The sequence below is a fragment of the Haliaeetus leucocephalus genome, unplaced genomic scaffold (assembly GCF_000737465.1).
Source record: "Haliaeetus leucocephalus isolate CR32 unplaced genomic scaffold, Haliaeetus_leucocephalus-4.0 Scaffold964, whole genome shotgun sequence".
In the NCBI taxonomy this organism is placed as follows: Eukaryota; Metazoa; Chordata; class Aves; order Accipitriformes; family Accipitridae; genus Haliaeetus; species Haliaeetus leucocephalus.
In genome coordinates this window covers 3,424,261-3,442,244 of record NW_010973400.1, presented here as the reverse complement: position 1 = coordinate 3,442,244, position 17,984 = coordinate 3,424,261, and the positions used below count along the sequence as shown (strand labels likewise).

Sequence of the window (17,984 nt, the reverse complement as noted above, 5' to 3'; positions counted from 1 at the left end):
TAGAAATGAAAAAAAAAAACCCAACCCTCTGCAGTCAGGAATAGACTTGCTAGGGACTACACCAGGTTATGGGGAAATCAACCTTACAAATACCGAGAATGTCTAAACCCATTCATATGAATTATTTATGTTATCTGCTCATCCAAATAGGTCATTTTAAACATTTTTATATATTTCCATTTTTTTTTTCTCCTGCTGCCCCATGGTTTTTTTTGTTATTCCCATTTCCCACAGTAGAAGTCAAGAATGGACATTTTCTAATTAAGGACAAAGTATTTCCAAGTCCTTAATGATCTTCTGAGTGGGTGGGGACATGAACTGCTGTAACAACTAAAATGACAGATTCACTGTATTTCTAAGGCATGGAGTGGTGGAGGTTTATGTCAGTAGGTCTCTTTGCTCTAAAGGGTCATTCTCTTGCTCCTCATACAGATAGGAGATGATCATATAACATGAGGTTCATATGGGATTTGCTTTACTGTTGCTTCAAAAGGACAAAACCAAAGTCAGGGTCACTCTTGAAATATTTCTAAGTTGCAGTTGTAATCAGAAAGTCCATTGCTTGAAGCAAAGGTTAGAAATAGTGTGATACTTCATGTACAGGTAAACTAGTGATAACGTGCACTCACATTTGTCTTCTGAGGTTTAAAAAAATAATTTCCTCACCTGCACTAGGACTTTTTTTGTAATTTACCACAACTCTACCACTAATGGTAATACTGTGACATTTCAAATTTACTTAAAGGTGATCTCCAGCCATTATTTTAACAATTGTCATCCAAAGGAGGTTAGATAGCTTCTGTCTGAAATGCTAATAACTGCCTGGAGTCTCATCTGCTTTTGCCTTGCTTCTTCCTTCCATTTGAATAACTCAGGGGAATGAATAACTGGGAATTTTAACAGAAAAGTCTGCACTGTAAGTACAATCTCTGCCATCTATCTTGCATTCTTACATCAGGGGTAGCCTATTGCCTCCTAAAGTTTTTTTATCTCTTTACTACACCACTACTAACAGTGTTGTTATTGGTAGTAGTAGTAGTAATAATATTGCAGTGTGTTGTAGGGCATCCACTGAGCTTAGTGGTCTCTAAAGACTCAACAAGAACTAGCCGTTCCCATGAAGATCTTAGGGTCTTCATGGTCTGGACTTACAAAGAGCAAGAAATATTTCTTACATCCACTGTGAATAAGCCTTCTAAGAAACATATACTTTATAATCCAAAAAGCATAATTATACTCTAATTATACTGTAGTTACCTTTTTAACATAAGAGTTCCACTAATCCAAATAACGAGGTACTTCATGGACTGGCCAAAAATAATTACAGTGTAAAATGACATAATTAATATACCTGCATTTAAAAATATACAGTCAGATCCTCAGCTGAGTTAAATCATTATCTCTCTGATGATATCAGTCTGTTTCCTGTGCATTAAAAAGCAAATCATGGCACCAATAATATCTCAATTATGTAGTTAACCTTCTGGTTATATTAATTAGTGATGATTAGGCATGGGAAACCATAATTATGTCACGTACATAACATCCCTTTGAAATTGCATCATGAATTCAAACACAAAAGGCAGATGTGAACACCTACCCAGGTCCATTTCTGACATCTAGAACAAATCTGAAACTCAATGATTTGACCCTTTATCTCCTATCTGAAACACATCCAGTGGTGATAGCTCTGCTGGTGTCAAACTTGCAGAAGAAACTTCAGTTTGCATGTGTCCCAGAAGAGAAATGCAAGGTAGAACTGTCCCATATTCTGATTTCACATGGTGGTTACTAAAACCCAACTTTAAAAAAAAAAAGAGACAAACAAAACACCTAAGTCTACTTCAGTTCCTAAAGGAGGAAGCCCTGAAACTAAAGAAGCACCTTTTCTCTACCTCATCACATTTACCCATTTGTCTGGGGTATGAACAGCTAAAAATCAGCACCTCTTGCTCCTGTTTGCAGGACATCCTGGCAGTCAGAGCATTATTTGCACAGGACCTTTCTGAAGACTTGCTCCTCACAGACTCAGAAACCACAGTGGTAGACACTGTACTGGGGAAACTGGTTTTCCTGAGGCAGATATCTGAGAAGGCCATGGTATCGTGGAGTCAGAGCAAGTAGGATTTTCCACCACTGTCCTCATGCCTAACTTAAGACTGAAGTTTTTCACCTTCAAGGATAAAGAGAAAAGCCAATTTGAGCTAACACACTTCCCCCAGTATATCAGAGAGATGCTTAATCCCAGCAGACCATTCCCTCACAGCAGGACTACAGCAAATAATTAATGTGTAGGTCATTCAGTCCAAATTTAGAAAAATATTAAGCATTTTACTTTCATATAGGCTTCTACCATATACTGAAACCCACAGAAACTCTGCACTGCAATAGGAATTATGGACCTAAACATTTGTACAAGTCCAGGGTTATTCCTCTCATTCAGATGGCAGAATCCTGCCATTTCTGCAGGCAAAAGGACAAGTGCAGAAGAACATCACCAAATTTCCATTAAAATTAATCCTTTGAAAAGTGAATGTCAGAAGAAACTGTGTATTTTTGACCAAAAAAATATACTTTAAATGGATAGTTTGCAAATGTCAGGTTGAAGTGTTCCAAAGTTAGGAACCACCAAAATTAAGGTTGCCTGTGTATTCTGTGTAGCATTGCACTTGCAGGCACTTTGTGGCTGTTATTACCTGTTTTGCCATTTATTTTTTTTATCTAAGTAACTTGACTTTGAAAGGCTGACTTGCAAATCTGGCATTTGTAATCCTGGGAAACCCCGCTTTACATACTGTTTCATCTATATTTACTCAATTATTACCTGATGTGTTTGCTTTCTGCTGTGCTAGCAGCAAAGGACACTGGTACAACATGGGCCAGAGTTATGTATTGACCCACAGAATCAAAAGTCTTGGGGTCTTCAGTGGATCTACTCTCAGGTGTCAGATCGGTTCACGGTAAACCAGGTTCAGTAGAAAACGCTGCCCTGTGAGGAGCCCAGGTCTGTGAGGTCCTGGGTATATCACAGGCAGAGCAAGGTCTCATTAGCTGGCACTGTCACTTAAAGGACTTTGCAGGATATAACCCAGTATGACTTTGGTAAGACATGCTTCCTGCGGTTTACTTTACCAAACTGTAAAACTGTTGCTTAATATTTACCAGCAGCAGTTCGCAGGCATTGCAAGCTGTTCTCTAACGATACTTCCAATTCAGTCTGAGGTTCCTGAATAAAATATGTGTAGAAGGGTTACTTAATTGTTTTCTTTTTCAGCCTGAAGTTTGTTCAATATAATGTTATAGAAGCAATCCTTGCAAATATCTCACTTCAAGAGAGGTGTTTTTTTTTCTTTTCTTTTGCTCTTGGCAGTGGCTGTGGCAAGAATGACAGCGCAAAACACAACAGAAAGTTATAAACATTACTTTTCCTCAGATAGCAAACAAAATCCTGGATTGCCACCATCCTAGATGGGAAACTGAGCCACTCTGCTTTCAGAAATTCCCACCCTTGTCTCATCCTGGGGCTGCAGGGTCTGTATAAATTGAGCGCAATATTAATGCCATGTCAATTGATTCTCTTGGCCTGTATGGATGCTGATGCTTTTGAGGTCAGCCCAAAGATGAGCTTCACCTACAGCCACTCTTTGGGGCTCCTTGGGAGTGACAAACTGGGGACCTGCCAATCAAAGAGTATGGGCCACCCATATCTACAGCTGCCTAAAAAGGGACACTAGCAGAGGAATAAACAATTGAGGCCTTTTGGCCCCACTCTTTGATATGCACCTCCTGACACCCAACAAAAAGGTTGCCATAATCTGGTAGCAGGCATGAGCCTCCCCTTCCCCACTGTCATCCTTTTCTCCATTCTGCCATGCAGATTTCTTTTTCCTAACCCCACACCACTCGCTTACGTCAGGATCCATCCCTGTCACAACTGGGCACGTTCTCTGCTCCTCCTGCCAGTGTGTTCTTCCCTTCCTCCTCTCAGCACTTTCTTTCCATCAAGTCCTCTTACACTGCAGAGCTTTGCACAGCATCTGAAGAGTTGGGACAGGACAAACCATGCCAGGGGCCGTTGTCACAATTTAACAGCACAGATGATTGATTTAGGCTTTGGCATGGCTTTTTTTATCACTATTAATGAGGTTGAGTCAATCATGCAATTCCTTGGGGTCTTTTGCCTCAGTCCTCCCTTTCCCTTCTGGAATCTTGAGCATCCACTCCATCCCACTCCATCCCACCTCAGCCAGCTGCTCCAGAGATGCTGGGTGCAGGACTGAGGAGGCCACAGCTCATCCCCCTTGGTTAGTGACACAGATGCATTATCAGGGGACAGACAAAAATAGGAGGCAAGGGGTTGGGGGATGTACACCTACAAGACTCTTCTTGAGGGGACAAGCAAGAAAATGTAGGGTTTGGGGAGCTCGAGGTTTTTAAGAAAAATATAAGACCCTTGTCCAAATCTTGACTCTAGCTTGTGGCTTTGCTTATTTAGTTATTTCTCACCATAGCATAGGACTTGGGCTTGAGTGTTTGAAGCATGAATGGAATTTAAGAAATTAACTCTAAAGATACAGAGTTCTGTCCACAAGTAAAGTTTCCTGCTATCAAAAAGCAAGCATGAAGGTTTTTGGGTCTTGGCTGCCACTGCTGAGATTTTGCATAGAGTCATTGCTGGGGTTCAGGCTCGTGATATGGTGAAACTCTGACAAACTTGGATGCGATTGCACCAAACAACGCTGCCTCAGCAAGCCGTTTTGGGCACGTTTCCCTCTTCCTTTCCAATGTACCTTTCCAGCAAACTCATTAACCACACAGATGCACTAAAAGTGCTTGGAACAGAAATGAGAACAGAAGGAACGAAAACAATTCTTCTGCTAAAAGAGCTGGGTTTTACATTTGTTCTTCATCTGCACCTTCCCCTGCCTGGGTGTGACACAAAGGAAATCTCTGCAGCTGATCTGGGACTTCACAAACCGAGGGATTATGCGCTACAGATACTGACAGGCCCCTTTGCTTACAGCCTGGCAAACACCACAACAGTAATCTCCTCTCTGAGATAAAGCCCGTCAATCTTATTCTAACACCAACCCGTTCCCCTCTGCCCCTCAGACAGAGCTGGAAGAGAAGCCCTCCTCGGGAAGGATGCTAAAATCTTTCCTTCCTCGGTGCCCTCCTATTTTAACTTACTCTTTCAGCTGGCCTCCCATCAAAGTCAGGTCAACACACATCCATTTTCTGTGCTGAGCTGACTAGTTTTCAATAACAATTTCTCCTTCGTTTTGTAACAGAGATCAATAAAACTGCCCCTTTCTCATATTGGCCGAGATTCCAGCAACGTCATTTGCTCTTTATTGTTGCTACTGCTTTGTTTTGTTTCTTTTTTCTTTTTTTTTTTTTTTTTTTTTTTTTTTTTCTTCTTTTTTTTGGCAAGGCACAGATCAATTTAACAAGATGAAAATGACTTAGACTTTCACTCAAGGTAAAATCTGCACTTTATAACCCAGGATGTAATTTACAATCCTGTCATTAAGCTCTGTTAATCCTATTATTATGAAGATAAATAATTACCCATAGCGAAGAAAGGGATTCCCAACAGAGTAGAATTATATTTTCCATCAGTAATGAAAAATATCCCTGCCGCAGTGACACTGGAAATACAGATAGTGAGTACTCCCAAGAGTCCCAGGAAAGGTTTGCTACGCAGGCAGTCCTTCATGGAGCTCGAGAGGGTAGCAGTCAGGAGAATCAGCATCAGGCTCACCAAAATTTTGCCCCTGGCCAAGAGACTGGTCTGGTGGAAGTCCTTCCAGAGGCTAAAGGACGCTAGTGAGTAGAGCTGCAGATCTTGGTGATCCAGCTGCATCTTGTGCATCAGTTTACAGAATTCACTCTCCCACTTCTCCCCAATGAGGTCCTGGGTGACAGAGCCATACGTTTGGAGGTAGTAAGTGATTTGGATGGCTCTGGCTGATTTGACTCTCTGGTCCTTGCTGTTTGGCACTTCCATGACCCCTCCGAGCTGGTGGCCAATAAAACTGTTCCTTCCATCCTGGGAGAGAAAGTAAAAAAGATGAGCATGTGGTTATCCTGCGTAAGATGTGATACAGTGATACCGTTTGGCTCTACCTTCCTTTCACAGACATGCCGAGAGCTCCACTCAAAGGCCACTGCAGTCAACAGGAGTCGTGCCGTTCACTTCAGTGGGCTTTGGGACGCATCCCTGTTCCCTGCCGCGACTCTGTTTCTTACTCATTTTAGGCTCATTTGCAATTCTGTGCTGCAGTTCAGGGACTGCTCTGATACTCATTGCGGTCCCAGATGTTCGGGGACTGAAACGTAGCATGCAAGCTCCTCACCCCGTGGGAGAGGATCGCTTTCCCACGTTTTAACTCCGACAGACAACAAATCTCCAGTTACTGAGGTATGAAAGTTTGAGATGAAGATCAATTTCTGGAAGATTTGTGATTTCCTGACACTTTGGAAATGCTTTTAAAAAGTTGTAAATGTACAGAAAATGAGGCCTGGTTCCTCAGTATACAGATGTAAATGTAGACGGATCCACAAAGTTTAATAGCTACTCTGGCTCCAGAAAAATATAATTAAAATCAGACTTCTTGAATTGTTTATTTGAGATTTCATGGATTTCTATCAGCGGCACAGAGAAAAGAATCTACCCTACACCTCAATTTAGCCAGGATTTGGTGGCTTTGTATTTCAAGAATATGAACCTTACTCTGTTCTCACTTATTTCAGTATATGCTAGGACATAAAGTACTCCGTGACAATCAGTAAAGGACACATCACGTGCACTCAGGATCAGCTCCTGCCTATTTACAAGACCAGATCATTTTTTTTGGTAGAGTTATCTGGTCACATTTAGATGATTTTTTTTCTTTTTTGTAAGAAAGGTCCTGTGAGGAAGGTCCTTGCTTTTAAGCCTCTGGTTATTCTAGTTCTCTAGATTAACAGTGATGTGCGCCTTTCAAGACAGGGGAAGCTTGCGTGGATTTAGAAGATCAAACGCAGTTGCAAACTGAGGAAGAAGACTCAGTAGATATTGGATAAAAATGTCCTACCACAAGTAATCTCTTTGATCAAAAAACTCTAAACCCAGGGATTAATGTCTGTTGCACACCAAATAACAAGATTTTGTGCTTTTTTCCCTGTAAATGGAATTATAAGTTTTCAGATTTCTTTCCTCTTGTATTTAATAAAAACATAAAATTGTCAAACCAGTCAATGTACAAACCATCCTGCAGCAGCGAGTTCACATGAGATAATACTTTTTGCCTAGATGGGCTATGGGAATGAGCTGACTGACAGCTTGAATTTGGGAGATGCTCTGCTCTACACACGCACATGGAAGCAGTCATCTGCAAAAGGCCAGAAGCATTTGGGGGAGACACATTTAACATCTATTACATCCAACATTAGCCATTTCTAGAAACACCTGTGCTGCACGCAGGTCATTATCTGAAATCGCCAGACCTGCTCGTCGTAATGATTCCCATCCTAAGGAAAAACCAATGAAGCAAGGTACCAGGCTTTATGAAACATAGATGTCTTCCGGCATGTCTGCTCATAGAGCAAATAAATATCAGAAATTGAGAGACAGTGTTGAAAATATTTTATATACTCACCTTGTCCTGTCTCTGGTACGTAAAGGAGGTAATCCTCCCACTGAGGAATTTTTGCCTATGCCTGCTTTCATGGCAGGAGCTCACACTGTTTTCAGCATTTGCCTGCCACAGCCCAGGGAATGTGACAAAGTGCTTTTCAGAAGTTCATTTTTTCCCTATTCCCAGTTGTTATTTCCCACAGAAATAACGGCTTCTGGCGAGGTATCCTGGCACGAGCTGACATAAGAGGTGATTTGCAGTCTAATGCCAGTTTCTCAAATCACCTGAAGCCTCATTGCAAATGTCAAATAAGCAGAGACAGCTAGCACAGAGGGGCAGCTGGTCCTGTTTGGACTCCAAAAAATCCTCTTCTCTGGCATTTTATGTTAGAATCCTGTTTTGATTCATTATTTCTATTTTTTTTTTCTAAAGAGGGGTCACACCTAACACTCACACACCCACAAAAGGTACATTTCCAAGCTGGTAATTAAGGTTTGAGCAATGCAGTCCCTGCTCACATCAGACACAACTTCACAGTTAAAAATCCCCTTTGGCACTGCTTTGAAATTTTAGGGAGAAATGTCATATTTCCTCAGTATATATGCAGTGTTGACATTCAAATGTTTTCAGCCACTGCAGGATACTTTAGCAGCACAGCTCCAAACTCAAACAATGGACTGTAATTCAGGTTTCATTGATTCACTATGCAGCACGCACGGCAAGGTTACGGGAAACTTTGCGATGACCATCTGCCTTCTGCTGCGAAAGGTGCACTGAACGACAGCAACATTTCAAAAGAAGCAACAGAGCAGGCACAAATAAATCATGTTCTGCTGTATCTTCCACGAAACAGAAGATAACAGCTATTTGTTACACTGATGTACAATAGGGCACCCAGCTCATATGTCAGCAAAATAGAGAGTGAGCTTTCAGATGGAATCCAGGAAATCACAGATGCTGAATTGCTTTGAGGTCATTTTGTCCGTCCCTTTCCTTCCAAAGGCAGATTGCTTCCTATCTATGCAAGGGGTTTTCATTTGCTGCTTTTATAGCATGCAAACACGAACCTGCCACCATGGCATTTGGGAAAACGGGACCCTTTTCTAATACAGCTCATATGCTGTCTTTGCCAAATGCTCTAAGAGAGATAAAGGTCCTGTTGTGCTAGGCAGGGCTGTCATTGCAATGGTTACAATCTCAGCAAGGAAGACAGAAGAAAATGGGGAACAGCATCATCTCTCATCCCATTTTACAGATGGAGACTGAAGTGTTGGAAAATGAAGACCCAGTGCTGCCAACGTGACCTTGAGCATTTCCCAGAGGCCTCCAAGCCAGGGACCTAACTACCTCTTGGTGTCTCACTGGCACTTCAGAGGAGTTATTCACCATCCCAAGTTCTCTGTTGTCCTCCAGGACCACGCTGGTGAAAGAAGGAGACATGAACGGCTAAGCTCCTGGGCTAAGCCTAAGTTCTGGGAAACAAAATGAGGCCACAGTGCTTGTATAAATGAGGCCTGAAGACCAGGCAGGTTTTGAACAAGATCCCTCATTCCACCTAGTTCCTCAATGAAAAAAAGCACTTTCTGTTGTCAGCAAGTCCTTCCTGGTATATGCCTACATGATGCTATTTTTAATTTCATAACAACAGTTGCATGTTTCAGACTACAGCTCTCTTACACATTTTACCTACATATGTTGCTACTCTCTAATCTTATATACAGAAAAGCAAACTCAAAAAATAGAGTAATAATAATTCTTATTGATTGTACACCATTTTATACCCGTGTATCTCCAGAGGATCTACAACACAAGATGATAACTGTCTTTAGCAAGGTCACTAGCATGGCTGGAGCCTGAATTTCAGATTCCCAGGTATCCCAGTCCCAAATTCTATGTGCCTTTCTCTCTTTTTTTTTTAATGTCTAACAAAAACTTCACAGTGTCTGTTCTCCCAAAGGACAAAAAGGGCCATCGTCCATTCGGATTGCAGCTAATTCTCTCCAGATCTTTAAAAATGGCATGAAACACAGATCACTTGCTGGGGCATGTAATATGTGATCTTAAACAGGAGCCAAGCAAAAATCTTTGCTTTGATGGATACTAGTAAATTGTTTTTTTGTGTACTCCCTTCTCTTTTTCTAGATGGCCCAAAGCCATTTGGTAAATTCAGATTGTAAAAGGGAGGAGGATGAGAACTAAGGACTCTCAGAGGACTGACAGTTGCTAGACGTGGACAGCATCATCCTCCTTTTCCCCCAGCATGATGGACTTTGCCGCCTGTGTATATGCAGACCTGGTCTTGCACATTGTTGAAAATCCAAACTCCTTGTCCGTTCAGCAGTAAAAATCACTAATGGTGAATGGATGGATGCAGAATAAACCCCTACCATATTTCAGGCTAGAAACTTCTCTGTAAAGGATGCTTGGACCTTTAATATCCTAAAAAGATGTGTAAATGGCATGGGGATGTTTGGCTTGCTCCAGAGCTGAGCGCAGGACCTCTCAGGTTAAACAAAACCAGCTGCTCCTACTGAGCTAAATATCTTTTGCTGGTGTTAACGGAGGCACAGATCCTCTCTGCGTGCAGCCCAGAGAGATACTAGCGATTCTCCCTTACTACTAAATTACCTGGGACCTTTTTTGTTTCCTTAATAATGTCAGTGCAGCTGCTGCAGCCCCAAGTCCCATCCCCAGGTTTCCGTGTGGTCACCAGCCCTGGGCAGGTTGCCTTCTGCTCCCTGCTTTGACCGGCACCAGCCTAGCAGTTTTCCTGCCCTCACAGCTGTGTGGGTGCTCTCGCACACCCACCAGGCTGCTTGTTGTACTTGTCCCTGTGCAGCTATTCTCACCAATGGAGAGAGAGTCCGGGACAAGCGAGCCCCGAGGGCAACGCATTTGAGGGAAAACTGCACCTCGGCTGGCTGGGAACAGGGACACAGCAATGGCCGTGTGGTCTGTTCACTCAGCAAAAATAAAATGTATGAAAGCGGCCATGAGAAGCTGTCCAGGAAGTAGTGCTCTAGGTCTCTGCTGCAATAAAGAGCAACTTGGTTATTTCCAGCTATCTGACGATGATGAGGTTCAGCTCACCAGCTAGTCAAGCAAATTTGTTTTGTAGTCACTGGGAAGAGTCAGGCATATCCAAAGGATGATCCACCCCATCCTAGGGTACAGGTCAAAACCAGACTTGCCTTCTGCAGCTGCCTGTCTATCTCCATTTACAGCAGAGGCACAAGATTACTTAAGACTTGATCCTAGCTTTTATCAGGCTAAAAAGCTAGGAGATATTAACCCACCTTCAGTGACAGCTGCAAACACAAAACTAGCTGACCTGCCTTGTCATTCCTGGCTCACACGGGCCCCTTCACAGGCATGTCCTGCAGGTCAGCAAACATACAGACCTTGAGCCACCTCCCAGGGAAATCAAGGATTACTACTGTGATTTTTTAAGTGCAGGAGGTGTGTACCCAGAACACCGAGAAGGCAACCAGAACCATCTGGCACCTCTTTCTGATGAGTCTGGGCTCATGCTAAAGCCCAGACCCTTACTGGTTTGGGTTTCACGTTTTAGATCAGATAATTTGAAGAGACTAGAGCAGGAGAAAAATATTTCAAGACACTTATATACTCTAGGATCAATAACAGGGAATAAGAGAAGTATTCTTAACACAGATCTATTCCTTCCAAGTAAATCAAATTATGGAGGAATTCATAAGGGTGCAATAGCAAAGTGTGATTGCTATTAGAGAACTCTTCTCTGTGGAGGAGCTTCTGGTGCTGGACGTGCTGTATTTCTGAGCGGTCCTCCCCACTTTGTTCCTTCTGTATCACCCTGTCAGGTTTTCAGCTGTCAAGAGAGGGAAAGGCCAGAGGGAAAGCAGAAAAGGCTTTCTCCTCCACCTACGGCTTCCCCTGCACATCCCTCAGGAATAAAAATACAAGATAAGCCCTCTCACTCCCAGACTGGCTCCATTTGACACCAAACCTTCCCTCCTAGACTGTATTTCACTTTTACATTCTTCTTAAGCCTCCTGTATTCTTTGTCCTACTGTCAAGTTCTTCATCATTCAAGTAACTCCTTCACTCCCAAGGTCAGACTCCTGTTTGGTCCAGCTCAGGTCCCATTCCAGTTCTTCTGGGAAAAAAAGGGATGGATTTACTGCCCAGTTCACTCCCAGCCCAACTTTGGCCCTGGTTTTCCTAAACTGAGCCCATGCAATCAAGGACATAGTGGTGTCCTTGAAGCTGCTAAGGTAATACCCATGTTGGCTGTGATTACACACAGTGTAATTATTACACAGTGCTTTGGCACTGACAGTTCAGGCAGCGGCAGGTGAATCGGTGGCTGCACCCCAGACCTGTGAGACGGATCCATTTGTGAAGGGTGCGGATGGCTTTGGGTGCCCAGTGGCCTAGGGACTGGTGAGATGGCAGGATAGGAAGCCCTGCAAGGGGGTGGCTCAGCACAACTTGGTGTTGGTGACACCAGTTCTCTTTCTACAGGAGATTCATGTCAGCAGGACCTCTCAAGTTATTGTTAAGCCTGGGTGTGTAAATCTACCAGGTCAGATCTTAAAATACCGCTGTCCTCTTGTTTCCAGCAAGCACAGAGCCACAGCTCCCTCCCTGCTTTATATTGTCCTTTGATTTTCTGCTCTGTCCTGTCCAGGATCAAAAGCCCTCCAGGCAGTCACCTTGGGCTCAGCCCCTCTGCTTTTCACAGCCTGTTCCTGCCAGTGGAGCTTCCCTGGTGTCACGGAGCAAAAAGTCAGGTTGCATCCTGGCACTGCGGCCCCTAAATCCCCCAGGATGAAGGATGACTGCAAAAAGCATCACTGCACACCAGCACCGAGTTTTCCCTGCCCATCCACGAATGGGTTCTTGTCCTAGGGGTGGCAGTGGACAGACAAACCAAGTGGGTTGTATGCTTTGTGGGGGGATTTGTGTAGCAAGAAAGTTGTCAGTGATGCAAAAGAAGCAGAGTTGGTAGTGGTTGTGAAATAAAAGTGGGACTACGGAGCCGGGTGCCCTAAAGAGTGTGGAGGTATGAAAAAGGAAGCCAGGAGAGGGAAAATACAGGGTGAGGGGTAACAAAAGCAGCAGTTCTCATTGCACCCGGACCACCTGGGAAGAGGGCAGGAGAAGGCAGGCGGGAGCGAAGCAGCTTTGACACCCTCCTGCAAACAGCAGAGCTGCGTCTCCCGTGCCCTATGCCACCGTGCCGGTGGCAGCAGGCGAGCACAGCCCTGCTCTGCAGTCCCTGCTTCGGCGCTCCCTGCCTTCCCATCCACCTCCAGCCTCCCTCCTTCCCACTTTCCCGCAGGACCCCGGGCTACACTACACGATAGCACCGAGCGGAGCGGCAATAACGCGGGGCTGGGTTTAGCTACCCTAAACTGACGTCCCCCTCAACAGAAAAGAGGAAATTTCAAGTATAGGTAGCACATATGTTTTTTTTCTTCCTGCTGATGTCTACGTGCTCCAGGACGTCTGGTTCACAAGCCCTGTGCTGCCTTAGACCTGTGCGCAGGGACCCACACAGCGTGGGAGGTTTCAAAGCCCGTCCCCAGCTCGGAGGGTCTCCCCAGTGGCCAGTAACAGGTCGACACGCAAAGGGTGAGCAGTGGGGGAAGAGGGAGAGGGTTGTATGAGGAACTCCATCTCTGTCTCTGGTCTGGAAAGGAGCAGGGACTTGGGGTTTGGGTCAGTGGTTTCCTCTCACCCTGCACGGGACCACGTCCTGATTACTGGAGATTTTTGAACGGAGCCTGCACTGTTTGCAGGCAAGCTCCAGATCATGATGAGCTGATTTAGCTAACCAGAGCTTCGCACCGAGGTGCGGGAATTTCCTCAGAAACTGTTTTTCTACCCCAGGACCTCCATGCTTCACACCACCAAGCAGGACAGCATTCATGTTTTTCATATATTCAAATCCTGCTTTATGACAGACTTTTGCAAGGAGGTGCCACATGGCTTTAGGAGGGGAAATCCAAGCTCCTGCATTGCATGGTACAGTTGTGGCCCTCCACCTGTGCAAACTGGGACAACATCTAGGCCTTTGCCAGGTGTTAAGTCGTGAAGAATACCCAGCTCCAATTAAAAAAATGCTGTGCCTCTCTCCGTGGTCTTGTGCACAGCTACTGTTCATCCCAAAGGATTTTGTTTGTGCCAAGGAAAAACGTAGGAATGAATCACTAAGGAGAGAGCAGTCCTCAAGGGAGATGCACAAAACACTAATATTTGGATATATACAGTTAAACACTTACACTCATGTATGCAGGCACGTGTATGAAGAACACATTTACCATCTCTTGTATTTGTCAGACTCTAAGAATCTGTAGCACGAGTACTTTATATTAGTGAATTCTCCATATTAATTCTGATTTCATCCATAGCTCAAACTCAATGTTAAAAAATGTTCAAAGGAAAGGAAGAAAATTACAAAGAGCATAGAAAGACAAGAAATGCATTTTCAGTGCAGGCCAGTGGTCCATCTAGCCCAATTTTCAGTCTCTGTGCATTTCTAAAGCACAACACACCATGACAGTGTCTTCCATAACATGGCTGGAAGACACCTTTGGGAGTCTCATAGTTATTGTGGATTTTCCAGCTCTTCAACAAACAGAAAAGTGAAATGAGCTGCTGGGAAGGGGGAGAAATAATGCAACTGTTTATTTTTTAACCAAGAAATCCTTCTCCCAAATGCAGGGATTTGAATGAAATTGGCAACAAAAAGTGAGCGAGATTAATGAACTAAAGATATCTTGTGCCTCAGTGAAATCCAAGAGAGTTTTGTTATCTGAAGGGGGTCATTGCTTCCTCCAAATGGGACAAAACAGCACAATATTCCACCAGAATACTTTCTGTCTCTTGTGAAGGTCTAATCTTAAAGCTTTCTTGAAGTCTATGGAATTATAGGCTAAACAAGAACCCGATCACTAAAGTAAAAAAAAAAAAAAGACAGCAGAAAACACTAAAAATCAAGAAAACCTCCTTTCTTGTCATCTTTCCTTATCAACAAAAGCAAGAAGGCACAAAAATGTTTGCAAAATTTCACCACGCACTTCATATGCCCAAGCTGAAGGGTTTTGGGGGGATAAGAATGGGATCCAACAATAGTCCCTAAAAGATCCTAAAAAGGGGTCACATGTTTTCACTGCTAGGTTTGTAGGTCCTCTTGCTTTGCATGCACCCCACTGTGTACCTCTTCTAATTGTTTTTCCTACACCGCTTGAAGTCCAATACACACAAGAAATAGGAAGAAAACCTGCCAGGAAGCAAAAGGAATTGGATTTGCCTGGTTTTATTACTCCATCTAAAGGAAATATTAAAAAATAAACAGCAGAGAATAAAAAGTGAAGAGTAAAGCAGATCCACGGGAATCATTTAAGCTCTTACAATCTGAAGTTTCAATAATGACACAGAAAAGGGTGCTTTTTTCTTTTTAAATTATGTTTTATGTTGGCAAACATCTCTTTAATTTTCTCTTGTCTCTGCTCTTCATGGTTTCTCTGGGGACCAGCAGCCAAAGTACTGAAACACTGTGATAATGTTTTATCAAAGGCAAGAAGAAAAGAAATAACTGAGAATCAGACAAAGCCAAGTGTGATGTGGCAAGATTTTGGGGCTAGCGTGGTTTTGAGGTTAACTTCCAGCTAAGCAGTTTGCAGGCTTAACTAAGCCCAGCCTTCGAAAGCAAGGTGCTGCTCTGCTCTTACCCAAGTCCTATCAGGAGCTTCCACTCACGCAGTGCTCAATAAGATATAACAAAGCACTGCGCAAAGCAGATACAGTTAAGGACACTTAACACTTCCAGCTGAAAATTCCTCCTTTTTAAGAGATAATTAACCAGTTTTCTCTCTCTCTTTTTTTTTTTTTTAATCTCAAATTTGGCATTGTGAAGCAATTTCTCTACCCTGAAGCATCCTTCCCTTCCCTCCAGCACGCACTGGTTTTTAATGAGTTTGGACATTTGTTAGCTGGAGAGAGCCAAAAAAATGTCTAATTTCAGATGTTTTTCCTTTTTTTTTTCATAATGTTGGACCAGAATCTGGAAAGGGGGAGTGGGAATGAAGCATTTAAGTAGGCCTGTATTTATGCATTAAAATATAACTGAAGCTGGGGTTCTGGAGCTGCATATGAGATAGCTGACTCCCACCCAAGGTACTTTTGAATTCAGTATGTTCAAAGAGATTTTTCACCCCCACTTATGAACATCAGCAGGTAGATTTTATATTTGTAATATCTGTCTCAAGATCACCTTGTAACGTGTGCCCTTCATGATAAAATCTTATGTTCTTAGTAGCTCATAGAGATTAAGGTGCTGTCATGTGTGATTCTCTAACATGTTTTCTTTAATTCTTATTCCAGTCAAAAAAAGTAAAGCTCATGTCATTATCTCCACTTTGGTCTTCTCATTGCCTCCCATCACTGGAGAGCTCTCCCACTGGAAGTTTGCTGACATTACGAGGGCCAGCTTCTCTTTATTTTTTTCACCATACTCTGTGAGAGAGGGTGTCTCGTGCTGTCTCAGGCGGCACAGAGCACATTTGCAATGAGAAACAAGTGTTAAACAACAGTGTGCGACAACCTGAAAATTTTGCATCAGCCCAAAACCTTCATCTAGAGATTGCGGGACCTGCTACCAACTGCTGCCGATCAAGCTCCACATGCTGGGAGCAATTCATCTTGATGCAGCCCTTGTGCTGCGGACGCCCGGGAGGACCCACACAAGGTACAGCAGATGCTGAGGTCTTGGTCCAGACCATAATCCCTGGTCACCAGTGAGGTTCTGGAATGGCCCAGGACCCCGCTGTGCTAGGTGCCACGCAAACGCACAACTGGAGAATCTGCCCATGCTCCAAAGATCTTCCCATCGGATGCTGGAGTTTCTTTAGTCGCTGTATTTCACAGCATGAACTGGTGATGCCGGCAAAGGAGAAGTCCTTTCCCTCCCCTTTCTGAGCCTGCACCTCCTCCCTGCCAAGCTCGGGAGCAGCAGTTCATGTGGCATGTAGTAAAATGGATTGGAGAAATAATCCAGGTTTATGCAAACTCAACGGGAAGGAAAAAGAAAAAAAAAAAAAAAAGAAAGAAAGATTTAATTCCTTCCTTGCTGCCAGCTGGCAGAGGATTTCTTTAATTCCTGTGCTCAAACCCCATAGTCCGGTGGTGGTGTCAGCTATGCAACACCTGAATAGCTTCATCCTCAAGGTGGCTGTATTTCACGGCTGAGTATTTGTCCTTTCGTGCGAGTACGCAGTAGCTATTAACTTCAAGCAGAGTTTCTGATTTGGATGTGCCTCTTCAGCCAGAACAAGACTCAAAACATGAAAAGTCAGAATTTGGGCTCTGCCGTCCTGAGTCAAGCTGCCTACCCAAACCTGCCAGGTTAGAAATGCCAGGACTACCAGGCTGCCTGCTCAAGGAGAAGAGAAAAACGGGGCATCTCCAGAAGGCAAGCTTGATCTTAAATGGACTGAATCTCATTCTTAGGATTTGTAGTTCTCCTAATGCCTACAATGTCCCAAACTCTATTTTAAGTACCTTCATTACATGCTTTAAGTTAGGGTATATGTGTACCTAGATTTGTATGTTAATGTAGTGCTATTGTTAAGAATGAGTTCAACATACCAAGTAAGATGAGTATTTAGTTACTGTGTATAAGCACTTCTGAAGAAATGTAGTATATTCATTGTAATTAATAATAATAATAATAATAATAATAATAATAACTGCAACAACCACCTTTTCAACTTATCTGAGATGTTTCCCTGCAAGACATCAAAACTTTTTTTCCCCCAAAAAGACATTTTACAGTTACTTTAATATAACATGTGTTTAAAAAAAAAAGGCTTTTCAAAGTCCCTTGGAGTGCAAAGTGATTTTTCAATTTACATTAGTATAATCTATTTGGAAAGGTTTTGATTCTGGCAGAACAGGAAGGATTGGACTTTTAATTTAAAAAAAAAGTGCTGCAGATGGTGGGACCTTGTGGTATCTAGCCACTTTTGGATTTCAAACAAATAAATATTTAGGGAAAAATTCTGATAAAATAAGCCAGAGTAATCAGATGGTAAAGCACTTCCAGATGACAGAACCTCAGCATTTGTCTTCTGCGTACTCTGCAAAATCTCAGTCTCCCTGCTGCAATAAAATGCCAATATCTAGAAATCTATTTTGCAGGAGGATGGCATTTAATTCTGGTTCCTTCAGTGGAAGTTAATTCTTTATTCAGATTAATGTATTTTAGTTCTTTTGCAACTGTCTAATAATAATTCCCAAAAAGAGTGTTTCAAAACCCTGTCAGAGATTTGGTGTGAGACAAAGCTGCAACGGACTTGAGAGGAAGCCTTGATTTTC

General features: G+C 43.0%; 1 protein-coding gene across 2 annotated transcripts in view; it reads right to left on the bottom strand.

Moving 5' to 3' along the window:
• Window positions 1-17,984, bottom strand: part of PTCHD4 (patched domain containing 4) — an 87,695-nt gene that overhangs the window by 56,536 nt on the left and 13,175 nt on the right. For both annotated transcript variants that reach the window (XM_010584278.1, XM_010584277.1), the window contains exon 2: window positions 5,572-6,052. In XM_010584278.1, coding sequence (XP_010582580.1) covers window positions 5,572-6,052 — 481 coding nt within the window. The remainder of the gene's footprint in view (window positions 1-5,571; window positions 6,053-17,984) is intronic.